This window comes from Mobula hypostoma, chromosome 12, assembly GCF_963921235.1.
Source record: "Mobula hypostoma chromosome 12, sMobHyp1.1, whole genome shotgun sequence".
NCBI classification, from domain to species: domain Eukaryota; kingdom Metazoa; phylum Chordata; class Chondrichthyes; order Myliobatiformes; family Myliobatidae; genus Mobula; species Mobula hypostoma.
The window spans coordinates 96,468,218-96,481,654 of NC_086108.1; the positions used below are offsets into that span (position 1 = coordinate 96,468,218).

Here is a 13,437-nt window from a genome sequence, read left to right on the forward strand (position 1 = left end):
TCATGCGTGCAAAGTTGCAAAGAGTAGTGGGAGACTGTAGGATTAGGAAAACTTTAAAAAGCAATAAAGAACAACTAAACAAGAAATAAGGAAAGGGAAGATAGAGTATGAAAGTAAATTAGCACAAAATATAAAAACAGATAGCAAAAGTTTTTATAAATATATAAAGCGGAAGAGGGTGGCTAAAGTCAACGTAGGTCCCTTGGAAGACGATTAGGGAAAATTGATATTGGGTGATATGGAAATGGCTGAGGCATTGAACGACTATTTTATGTCAGTCTTCACGGTGGAGGACATGTCTAATATGCCAAAGAAGGATGTTATGGACGAAATGGGAGGTGAGGACCTCGATAAAATCACTGTCACTACAGAGATAGTGATAAGCAAACTAGAGGGCCTGAAGGTAGATAAGTCCCCTGGTCCTGATGGGATGCATCCCAGGGTGCTGAGGGAATTGGTGGAGGTTATAGTAGACGCGTTGCTAATCATTTACCAAAATTCTTTAGACTCTGGGCAGGTCCCAGCAGATTGGAAGACAGCAAATGTCACGCCACTTTTTAAAAAAGGATGTAGGCAAAAGACCGGCAGCTATAGGCCAATTAGCTTAACATCTGTAGTCAGGAAAATGCTTGAAGCTGTCATTGAGGAAGAAATAGCAAAACATTTAGAAAGGAGTGGTTCCATTAGACAGACACAGCATAGATTCAGAAAGGACAGGACCTATTTGACAAACTTACTGGAGTTCTTTGAGGACATAATGAGTGCAGTAGATAGAGGGGAACAGGTGGATGTTGTATACCTGGATTTCCAGAAGGCGTTCAATAAGGTGCCGCACAAGAGACTTATAAATAAGATATGGATGCATGGAGTCAGAGGAAGTGTATTGTCATGAATAGTGGATTGGTTAACTGATAGAAGGCAGAGAGTTGGTATAAATGGGTGTTTCTCCGGTTTGCGGTCAGTGGTGAGTAGGGTGCCACAGGGACCGGTGCTGGGCCCGCAGCTGTTTACTATTTATACTGATGATTTGGAAGAGGGAACTGAGTGTAGCGTAGCAAAATTTGCTGATGACACTAAACTAAGTGGAAAAGCAAATTGTACAGAGAATGTGGAGAGTCTGCAGAGGGATTAGAAAGGTTAAGTGAGTGGGCCAAGGTCTGGCAGATGGAATACAACGTTGGTAAATGCGAGATCATCCACTTTAGAAGGAACAATAGAAGAGGAGATTATTATTTAAATGGTGAAAGATTGCAGCATGCTGTTGTGCAGAGGGACTTGGGAGTGCTTGCGCATGAATCGCAAAAAGTTGGCTTGCAGGTACAACTGGTTATTAAGAAGGCAAACGGAATGTTGGCCTTCATTGCTAGAGGGATTGAATTCAAGAGCAGGGAGGCCGTGCTGCAACTATACAGGGTACTGGTGAGGCCGCACCTGGAGTACTGTGTGCAGTTCTGGTCTCCATACTTGAGGAAGGATATACTGGCTTTGGAGGCAGTGCAGAGGAGGTTTACTGGGTTGATTCCAGGGATGAAGGGGTTAACCTATAAGGAGAGATTGAGTCATCAGGGACTATGCTCTCTGGAAGTCAGAAGAATGAGAGGGGATCTTACAGAAACATACAAAATTTTGAAAGGGATAGATAAGATAGAAGTAGGAAAGTTGTTTCCATTGGTAGGTGAGACTAGAACTAGGGAACATTGCCTCAAGATTCAGGGGAGATGATTTAGGACAGAGATGAGGAGAAACTGTTTTTCCCAGAGAGTGGTGAATCTGTGGAATTCTCTGCCCAGGGAAGCAGTTGAGGCTTCTTCACTAAATAAATTTAAGATACAGTTAGATAGATTTTTACATAGTAGGGGAATTAAGGGTTATGGGGAAAAGGCAGGTAGATGGAGCTGAGTTTACGGACAGATCAGCCATGATCTTATTGAATGGCGGGGCAGGCTCGATGGGCCGGATGGCCTACTCCTGCTCTTATTCCTTATGTTCTTATGTAATTACCGAAGAATAAAATGAGCTGAGTGACAAGGGGCTGTGACGACAGAAGAAAATATTTGTGTCAAAATGTATATTTTTGTTCAATTGTCAATGTTAGTGCTCTGGTTCCGCATAGAAAGAAAACTCCTGAGCATAAATGCTAGTCAATATTCAAAGACTATTTAAAAAAAAATCTGTGACAAATACAACTATGCCCAAACATTGCTTTTGACATGAAATTATTGGATATTTAAAAATATAAAGAAAACACTCAATGATCTTAAAAATAAATGATTTTACGATGCATATTACTTACCAAATAACTTAGCAGCCTGGATGGTTTCTTTCGATCCACGAATAGTCATTATCTGTGCCAATGCAGTTAAATCATCACTGGCTTTGAAAAATGGATAACGGGCACTCAGTAAGGAAAGGAAGACGACGCCTGCAGACCACATGTCGATAGCTGCAAAACAAAAGCATAACCTGGGTCCACACATAAAAAGCCAGGCTAAAGGTAATTCATTTCCTAACACATATTTTAAAACCACTACAATAGAATTTACAAAGCTTAAAAAACTGTTCTAAGTTTATAAACTTTGATCTACAAACAAAAAAACTCTAACATAAAAGGTGCTGTCACATACAAATTTTAAAATTTACATCCCACAAGATGACACTGATATTGAAGCTCTTATGAAAATCTGCCTTTCATTTGCCATTCCATGATCAAATAAGTCATTCAATTTACTGTTACTTGTACATATCGTATTACATTGATTTGAAAAAGGGGACAAATTGCAAAGTTCAATCAGTCTTTAACTAACAAAATGGGTGTTTGGTTGGACTGGTTAATATTTATTCTACTTCAACCCACTAAATACTTTTGTGTTAGTTAAACACTTTCCCTCTGATGTACAAGTTGGTGCCTATGGTATATGGACACAGAACATTGACAACTATGTGACCAGTAATTTACTTAAAAACCCAGAATCTGAATTCAGAAGCAAGCTGGTTTCTACTGTACAAGCCACAAAATTGCCTGGACTGATCCAGACAACCAAAATTTTCCCAGAGGGTTGGCTAGATCACAAGTGGAGAGGTTCTGCATGCTGACATATGACATGCAGTATGTAGTGCTGGGTAGGGTGAGGTGAGGTAAGTGGGGAAGCTGTCAAATGTTCAAAATTTCTGATATTCAAAAAGATATTTAAATATTAAACAAAATCCAAAACAATTCATACAAAACTATTGTACTGAAGTCCTTTTGCAATATATGAAATTATACCATCTGCATTCTTTTGCTTGTCCAATATACTTGCTGCCTTTAACCTCTATTGTGCCTCATGTTAACTTTGTTGATTTATGTACATGGACAGCTAGGTCCCTCTGAAAATCACCAACTTTTAAATCTTTCACAATTTAAAATGTACTTTGTATCTTTTCTCCATAGTGAATGACATTTTTTTTCATATTACATACCATCCTTACCCATTCACTTAACCTGTTTACCTCCCTCTGAAATTATGCAGTTTCGTATCACTAGCAAACTTGGAAATACTACATTTTATCCATACCACTTTGTCAAATTATTTATAGTTTGAATAGCCTGATCCCAACTAGACTGCCTCAAAACTCAAAAATAACTGATTTGTTTTCTGTCCATTAACATTGGGGAGATTGCCTGTAGATTACTCCTAATACTGAGTTCTCTCATTTTGTTTAACAATTTCACATAGCCCCATATCAAAGCTCTTCTGTAGTTCCAAACACACCACACAAATTATTTCACGTTTCAATTCTGCTTCAAGCTCAAAATTTCTCAAAAATTACTTCCTTCATAATTCCAAGATACTCTGTCGCATCCTATCATCAGTTTGTTTAGTTTTATTTTAACAAAAGATTTTAGCATTTTCTCCATTAATGATGTCAAGCTAACTATTCAGCAGCTTCCTATTGTGTTTGTCTCTTTTCTGAGAGAGATTGCACTTGCTAGCTTCCAGTCTCTGGGGAACATTCCAGAATCAATGGAATTTTGGAAGATGAAACCAGAGTATCAACTATCTCCAAAACCATCTCTTTTGGCATGCCAGGAAGCATGCCATCAAGTCCCAGGGATCGCCTTGAATAGAACATATTGAATGGAAAATAGAAGTGGATTTCGGAACTCAAAATGAACCTGTGTTCATTTGAAGCATTCTGAGTTTGAAATATTCAACCAGTTGAATTACTTAATGAAAACTCCATAGTGACAAACATTGCATTAAAAATTCTTACCGTAAAGGATGACTGATTCTTATTTGAAAGAAAAACACAAGGCATGCATACACGGCATAATTTAGTTTATATGTATTTGCTAGCTCAATATGTACTGTAGGGAGCTTCCTTTACTGAAATGGATTTGACTTTGCCAACACAATTATGATACCTAATAAAAGAATTAATTATCCACGTCACATCTGAATGTCGTGACAGCAAAATTATTTTTAGTAGTATTTGTTTTATTAGACTGTAAAGAACACATACACATTTCAAATATCATTTGCTGGACAAGGTTATCTCTTAGTTAAATTTGTGAAATGAACCTCAAAACATTTTTAAACTGATATCAGTAAAATCCAGTGTAACAAATATCTGCAGCTTTAAAATACATCCTATTGGCCTGATAATTAGAAGCTTAATTAGGCCCTCACAACAAAAAATGTCTCCTCCCTGAGAATGAGAAATTTGATGAGTTGCTCCCCAAGGTTTGCCTGTCCACTGTTGATGATAACCTAAGATTATCCAGTTCGATGTAAAAGTTCTCAATTTTAACTTTATGCCTATTTTCAGTAGCAAGGGAAACACTGGGAAGCTAATAGTTACTGAAAAGCCAAGTTTCTGAGTTGTCTTCAACTGTTGCATGCAATAGCATACCAATCTGTCTTTCAATATTTTATCGCGTACATGGCATCTGAAAGGAGAATATAAGGTCCTGAAAGGAGAATATAGGTCCTGAAAGGAGAATATAGGGAGCTAGGTCCTGAAAGGAGAATATAGGGAGCTAAGAAGGGAGTTGAGAAAAAGGACTGTAAAGGTAGTAATCTCGGGATTACTGCCTGTGCCACGCGACAGTGAGAGTAGGAATGCGATGAGGTGGAGGATAAATGCGTGACTGAGGGATTGGAGCAGGAGGCAGGGATTCAAGTTTTTGGATCATTGGGACCTCTTTTGGCGCAGGTGTGACCTGTACAAAAAGGACGGGTTACACTTGAATCCTAGGGGGACCAATATCCTGGCAGGGAGATTAGCGAGGGCTACTGAGGTGACTTTAAACTAGAATGGTTGGGGGGTGGGAATCAAATTAAAGAGGCTAGGCGAGAGGAGGTTAGTTCACAACAGGGGGATGGGAACCAGTGCAGAGAGACAGAGGGGTGTAAAGTGAGGGTAGAAGCAAAAAGTAGTAAGGAGAAAAGTAAAAGTGGCAGGCCGACAAATCCAGGGCAAGCATCAAAAAGGGCCACTTTTCAACATAATTGTATAAGGGCTAATAGAGTTGTAAAAGAGCGCTTGAAGGCTTTGTGTGTCAATGCATTCGTAACAAGGTGGATGAATTGAAAGTGCAGATTGTTATTAATGATTATGATATAGTTGGGATCACAGAGACATGGCTCCAGGGTGACCAAGGATGGGAGCTCAACGTTCAGGGATATTCAATATTCAGGAGGGATAGACATGAAAGAAAAGGAGGTGAGGTGGCGTTGCTGGTTAAAGATGAGATTAACGCAATAGAAAGGAAGGACATAAGCCGGGAAGATGTGGAATCGATATGGGTAGAGCTGCATAACACTAAGGGGCAGAAAACGCTGGTGGGAGTTGTGTACAGGCCACCTAACAGTAGTAGTGAGTAGTAGTAGTAGTCGGAGATGGTATTAAACAGGAAATTAGAAATGTGTGCAATAAAGGAACAGCAGTTATAATGGGTGACTTCAATCTACATGTAGATTGGGTGAACCAAATTGGTAAAGGCGCTGAGGAAGAGGATTTCTTGGAATGTATGCGGGATGGTTTTTTGAACCAACGTGTCAAGGAACCAACTAGACAGCAGGCTATTCTAGACTGGGTTTTGAGCAATGAGGAAGGGTTAATTAGCAATCTTGTCGTGAGAGGCCCCTTGGGTAAGAGTGACCATAATATGGTGGAATTCTTCACTAAGATGGAGAGTGACATAGTTAATTCAGAAACAAAGGTTCTGAACTTAAAGAGGGGTAACTTTGAAGGTATGAGTCGTGAATTAGCTAAGACAGACTGACAAATGACACTTAAAGAATTGACGGTGGATATGCAATGGCAAGCATTTAAAGATTGCATGGATGAACTACAACAATTGTTCATCCCAGTTTGGCAAAAGAATAAATCAAGGAAGGTAGTGCACCCGTGGCTGACAAGAGAAATTAGGGATAGTATCAATTCCAAAGAAGAAGCATACAAATTAGCCAGAAAAAGTGGCTCACCTGAGGACTGGGAGAAATTCAGAGTTCAGCAGAGGAGGACAAAGGGCTTAATTAGGAAGGGGAAAAAAGATTATGAGAGAAGACTGGCAGGGAACATAAAAACTAACTGTAAAAGCTTTTATAGATATGTAAAAAGGAAAAGACTGGTAAAGACAAATGTAGGTCCCCTACAGACAGAAACAGGTGAATTGATTATGGGGAGCAAGGACATGGCAGACCAATTGAATAATTACTTTGGTTCTGTCTTCACTAAGGAGGACATAAATAATCTTCCAGAAATAGTAGGGGACAGAGGGTCCAGTGAGATGGAGGAACTGAGTGAAATACATGTTAGTAGGGAAGTGGTGTTAGGTAAATTGAAGGGATTAAAGGCAGATAAATCCCCAGGGCCAGATGGTCTGCATCCCAGAGTGCTTAAGGAAGTAGCCCAAGAAATAGTGGATGCATTAGTGATAATTTTTCAAAACTCGTTAGATTCTGGACTAGTTCCTGAGGATTGGAGGGTGGCTAATGTAACCTCACTTTTTAAAAAAGGAGGGAGAGAGAAACCGGGGAATTATAGACCGGTTAGCCTAACGTTGGTGGTGGGGAAACTGCTGGAGTCAGTTATCAGAGATGTGATAACAGCACATTTGGAAAGTGGTGAAATCATCGGACAAAGTCAGCATGGATTTGTGAAAGGAAAATCATGTCTGACGAATCTCATAGAATTTTTTGAGGATGTAACTAGTAGAGTGGATAGGGGAGAACCAGTGGATGTGGTATATTTGGATTTTCAAAAGGCTTTTGACAAGGTCCCACACAGGAGATTAGTGTGCAAACTTAAAGCACACGGTATTGGGGGTAAGGTATTGATGTGGATAGAGAATTGGTTAGCAGACCAGGAAGCAAAGAGTGGGAATAAACGGGACCTTTTCAGAATGGCAGGCAGTGACTAGTGGGGTACCGCAAGGCTCAGTGCTGGGACCCCAGTTGTTTACATTATATATTAATGACTTGGATGAGGGAATTAAAAGCAGCATCTCCAAGTTTGCGGATGACACGAAGCTGGGCAGCAGTGTTAGCTGTGAGGAGGATGCTGGGTGACTTGGATAGGTTGGGTGAGTGGGCAAATTCATGGCAGATGCAATTTAATGTGGATAAATGTGAAGTTATCCACTTTGGTGGCAAAAATAGGAAAACAGATTATTATCTGAATGGTGGTCGATTAGGAAAAGGGGAGGTGCAACGAGACGTGGGTGTCATTATACACCAGTCATTGAAAGTGGGCATACAGGTACAGCAGGCGGTGAAAAAGGCAAATGGTATGCTGGCATTTATAGCGAGAGGATTCGAGTACAGGAGCAGGGAGGTACTACTGCAGTTGTACAACGCCTTGGTGAAACCACACCTGGAGTATTGTGTGCAGTTTTGGTCCCCTAATCTGAGGAAAGACATCCTTGCCATAGAGGAAGTACAAAGAAGGTTCACCAGATTGATTCCTGGGATGGCAGGACTTTCATATGAAGAAAGACTGGACGAACTAGGCTTGTACTCGTTGGAATTTAGAAGATTGAGGGGGGATCTGATTGAAATGTATAAAATCCTAAAGGGATTGGACAGGCTAGATGCAGGAAGATTGTTCCCGATGTTGGGGAAGTCCAGAACGAGGGGTCACAGTTATCCCACAGTTGAGGATAAAGGGGAAGCCTTTTAGGACTGAGATTAGGAAAAACTTCTTCACACAGAGAGTGGTGAATCTGTGGAATTCTCTGCCACAGGAAACAGTTGAGGCCGGTTCATTGGCTATATTTAAGAGGGAGTTAGATATGGCCCTTGTGGCTACGGGGAGCAGGGGGTATGGAGGGAAGGCTGGTGCTGGGTTCTGAGTTGGATGATCAGCCATGATCATAACAAATGGCGGTGCAGGCTCGAAGGGCCGAATGGCCTACTCCTGCACCTATTTTCTATGTTTCTATGTTAAGAGACTATAAATGACACCAAACATCTGTTGGTGTTCCCTTACAAACTTGAAAGAGAACTTTATCAACTTTGTACTAAACACGGTTGCTTCCTTTGTACTTTTCTCAGTCCATGAAATTCAAATTTGGGGTAAATAACGCATCCAAGCAAGTTCCAATGAAAAAAACTCAATGCCAACAATTACAGTAACTCAACACCTGGCCAAAGTCACAATTCCTAATATTTCATCAAAATTGGTCTATTTGAAGGAAAAGACCAGCGTGTTGAGCTATCCCCAATTGCTTTATGACCTGCACAGGCAAATGTTTCCTCTCAAGGGGAACATACAAAAAGTCTTTGTTTTGAAGAAATTTTAAGGAAAAGGGTGATTTAACATAAATGCTGAAACAACCCACACACCTTTCTCCCACATTACTTAAGCTTGGTTTCCTACTGAAACCAAAACAAAATTATTTTAACCCTTCCATACCTGAAGTCTGATGAGGGCACTTCATTAAGACTTCTGGAGCTCTGAATCCTGGAGTACCTGCTCTTGGTGCCACTTGCTGACGTCTAACAAAAATAAAGTTAGGTTTATTTGATAACATGCAAGTAATCCAAACATGAGAAAGTCTGCAGGTGGTGGAAATCCAAAGCAACACACACAAAACGATGGAGGAACTCAGCAGACAGGCAGCATCCTTCGAAATGAATAAACAGTCAACATTTTAGGCTGAGACCCTTCTTCAGGACTGGAAAGGTGAAGATGCCAGAAATCCCCCTTCCTTTCCAGTCCTGAAGAGAGGTCAACTGTTCATTCATTTCCATGTATGCTGCCTGACTTGCTGAGTTCCTCCCTTGTTTTGTGTGTTGCATTGTAAATAACCTCTCAAGAATCAAGCAACGATTAAGTTAATTTTTTCCCCCACTATAACATATCAATTAAGTTGGCTGCTGTAAAACTCAGATTATAAGCCTCAACATGTTTTAGTGATTCAATTTAAGATGAGAGAATGTATACAGTATACAACCTGAAATCCTTACTCAGTGCAGACATCGATGAAACAGAAAAAAAAGAATCAATGATAGGAAACATTAGAACCCCAAAGTGTCCCCTCCTCCCCCTCACAAGCTCAAGCAACAGCAAAAGCATCAAATCCCACCACCCAGCATATTTCACATTTCTGACAAATGCACTTGGATTGTCTTAGTACAATAAAGTTTTGGATTAGTAGATTTTCCATTTCACTTCTTTGAGATTTTAATTATGCCCCAGACTTGAGTTCAATTTTTCAGTATTCATTTCACTGGGAAGGGTAGCATTTATTACCCCATCTCCAAATGCACTTGAGCAGGTATAGCTGAGCTGCCTCCTTGAAACAATGCGGTCCTGAAGAATGTTGTCTCACAAAGCAGTCGGGTTGGAAGTTCCATGATTTAGCCCATCAGAATTGCTTGCAATTTGGATGGTAACTTCCAGTGGCACTGCTCCAATTCACTCTCTTACCGTGTAGATTTGGGAACAGAGGTTATGAATGTAGAACATGTGTACAAAATGTGGAGTGTTTTGGAAAAGGTAAACACCTTTGTCACTTGTGGCAATGCTGAAGGGAATTAATAAATACAGGTGCACATTCCTTTATCCGAAATTCTGAAATCCAAAACACTCCGAAAACCAAAGCTTTTTTCGCCGACAGCTGACGTCACTCAGGTGTGATGTGGCAGCCACTAGCAGAGGCCGCCATTCGTCAGTTGTGGCTCAGCGCTCGTACTGGTTACACGTACATTTGCTGTTCGCTGATATTTTGTGTTCACTGTTGACTTTGTGTTTAATTTCACTGTGAAAATGTCAAAAAGAGCTGCAGATACCCCTATGGGTAACAATGAGAAAAAGAGAAGGAAGTATCTATCATTATCAATAACGCAGAAAGTGGAGTTATTGCAGAAGCTTGATCGTGGTGTGTCTGTGCAGCGTCTTACTGAATAGTGTCAGAACTACCACTGTGTATGATTTAAATAAACAGAAAGACAAGTTACTGAAGTTTTATGGTGACAGTGACGTTCTACATTTATTCCAATAAGTCACTTACGATGTGTTTGATTCAGTTTGTTTAAAGCTGTATATTTTTATGTTTTATTGAATGTTTCTGTTGGAAATAAAATTTTTTCTTGTCATTATTCCCTAAACAATAGAGTATAACAACTAGTTACATAGCATTTACATTGTATTAGGTATTATAAGTAATCTTGAGATGATTTAAAGTATACGGGAGGATGTGCGTACGTTTGGTGCTCCGCTGGGTCCTAAAGTCCACCGCACTGAGACAAGTTAAATAAGGGACTTGAGCACACGTGTTTTTTTGGTATCGGGGGCAGGGGTCTGAAATCCTAAAAATTCTGAATTCCGAAATGTAACTGGCCCCAAGGATTTCAGATAAGGGATTGTGCACCTGTACTAGAGATTCGGCAGATGCTGGAAATCCACAATAACTGTGGTATTCAACCACACTCCTGAATTTGGTTTTGCAGATAATGCAACATTTCTGGGATGTCAGGGGTGAGCCATCTTAATGATCTCCTCTTAAATTTTTCATTCTGACACAACGGGCAAAGCCAGCATTTACTGACAATCCCTAATCACCCTTGAGAAGCTGGTGAACAGTCATTTTGTACCACTGTGGTCCTCGTGGTGAAGTTACTCTCACAATGCTGTTGGTTGGTTAGTTAGTTCCAGCATTTACACCCAGTGACAATGAAGGATCATTGATACAGGTCCAAGTCAGGATGCTGTGCCACTTGGGAGGAGAACCTACAGATGGTGGCGTTTCCATATGCCTGATGATCTCACAAGATTGCCGGTCTTGGAGGTGTCTTTGGTATAATCTGGGTGAATAACTACAATGCATTTTGTAAATCGTCAAACTTACTAGCCACTGTTTAGGAAATCAATGCTAAGGGAGGTTGTTGGAGTGTCTAATTTGCCTTGGACAATGTTGAGATTCTACAGAGTTGATGGCACTCCACTCATTCTATCGCACTCCTGACCTGTCTTGTGGATGGTGGGAAAGCTTGAGGTTTCAGATGGTGAGTCACTCACTATATGATACCCAGCCTCTGACTCATTCTTAGATCTACTTTACTATGTGGCTGGTACAGTTGATGTCTGATCAATCATGACCCCAGGAATGTTAGTGGTAAGAATCTAGTTCTACTATGCCTTTGAATAGACTTCTGTTTATTGGAGAAGTCAAAATACACTTCTTATCAAAGTATGTACAGTATACTGTATACAATTAGATTCATCTTCTTCCAGGCAGCATCAGAACAAAGAAATACAATCAAATCCACATAAAACACTACACCATAAAGACCACTAAACATCTGATGTATGAACAAAGAACAAATCATGCACGCAGTAAGTAAACAAATAATGCACAGAACATGACCAGCAGAAAGTGAGTCCACAGCCATGGAACCAGTTCAGAGCTGAGGTGAGCAAAGCCTTACGTAGGAGTGAGCCAGTTTGCCTTAACAACCTTGGCCTCAATGCCTTAATCTTTCTAATCTGGCTTGGCACTTAAAATCAGTTAAACATCAGTCAGTGTTTTTGTTCTCGGGCCTGGGCCCTGCCACTTTAATCTGACCCTGAGTCCACTCCAGCAATGGCCGGTGCAGTCATGCTTGTATTCCCGAGAATGCAGTTCACCAAATCCTTCAGGATACTGCAAAACACCAGGTCATACACATGGTTCAAAAGCACAACTCCCAAAGGGAAATTACAGGCTGTGGGATTGTAGTGATCATAGTCCAGAAAAAGTATATTTAATAGAATAGTTATTAGTTTTATTAGCTGACTGCAAAATATTGTGTCTCACCAGCCAAAGTGAGAGAAAACAGAATTGTAATTAGAAAATAAAAGGTTAACAGTGAATTTGAGCAAATATGTGGTGACATGTATATACACTGATAATAAATTTTATTTTTAACTTTGAGATGGAAGCAAAGATTTGTTTAAAGTAGTTTTATGGTTACAGGAATGACATGCGAAAATAGGATAAAGGGTAGATAGCTGAAAATACAGCTGTGTTGTGACTTTCAAAGAAGAGAGTACTGGGTGGACCGAACAAGGTGTGGTTTAATACTTAAAGAAGGGGTTCCCATCCTGGGGTCCACGGATCCCTTGCTTAATGGTATTGGCCCATGGCATATAAAAGGCTGGGAACTGCTGGATTAAAGCCAAAATGATGATGTGAATGTCTGGGGCAGGCAAGTGGTAAATGGTACAACGAACGAGGGATAAGGACAGGTTAGATTACACTCAACACAGCCCACACCTTGTGCTCAACTACATTCTAAATAGCTGCATGAAGTTTTTCCTCTCCTGACAGTTGTACTGGAGCCCCAGGCCTCACAGCCCAAACTACCCTCTCAGACCTTAAGAGGTAGATCCTGAGACCTTGCCCTAATGGTTCTCCATTAATGTAATTATGAGCTTGAGCCTACAGTGAGAATGAATATTACTCCAACTCTTTCTTTCCCAAGTTTCTAAATGCTCCTATTAATCAAAGACATCCAAATGCCTCATATCATCTGAAAATAGTGGGGATTTACTTTATTAAGTTTAAACACATTTAGACATTTATCTGATATAATTAAAGAAGATTAAGCACTTGCTGATCAGTGACTGTATAATTGTCAAGCATATCCAATGGCTCTGTTTAGTATGTCTACATTCTGCTCTTGGTTTCAGCGCAGATTTCAGCTGCAGAGGAAGGGAGATGAACTGCGGAGAGCAGACATGCTTTTGATTTCTGCAATGACATGTGGCAAGTCAGGAACATGCTGACCCACCAAGTGGACCTTGCTGGTGGTTCTCTGCTGAATTGCCAGAATTAGATAAGTTTGTTTTGGCCATAACCTTAAGGTCAACAGCTTCACATCTAAATAAGTTAAACTTTGAGCAGACTGCCACCTAGTGCAGTGAATGCAGTTAGTTCATGCAGGACTAGATACAATGCGAGAGGAA

General features: G+C 40.4%; 1 protein-coding gene across 1 annotated transcript in view; it reads right to left on the reverse strand.

The window, feature by feature from the left end:
• The window catches only part of cdc7 (cell division cycle 7 homolog (S. cerevisiae)), a 99,354-nt gene that overhangs the window by 17,415 nt on the left and 68,502 nt on the right, over window positions 1–13,437 (reverse strand). The window contains exons 10-11 of the mRNA XM_063065047.1: window positions 8,902–8,984; window positions 2,294–2,443 (exon numbers count right to left, since the gene is read on the reverse strand). Of these exons, the coding sequence (XP_062921117.1) occupies window positions 2,294–2,443; window positions 8,902–8,984 (233 nt within the window). The remainder of the gene's footprint in view (window positions 1–2,293; window positions 2,444–8,901; window positions 8,985–13,437) is intronic.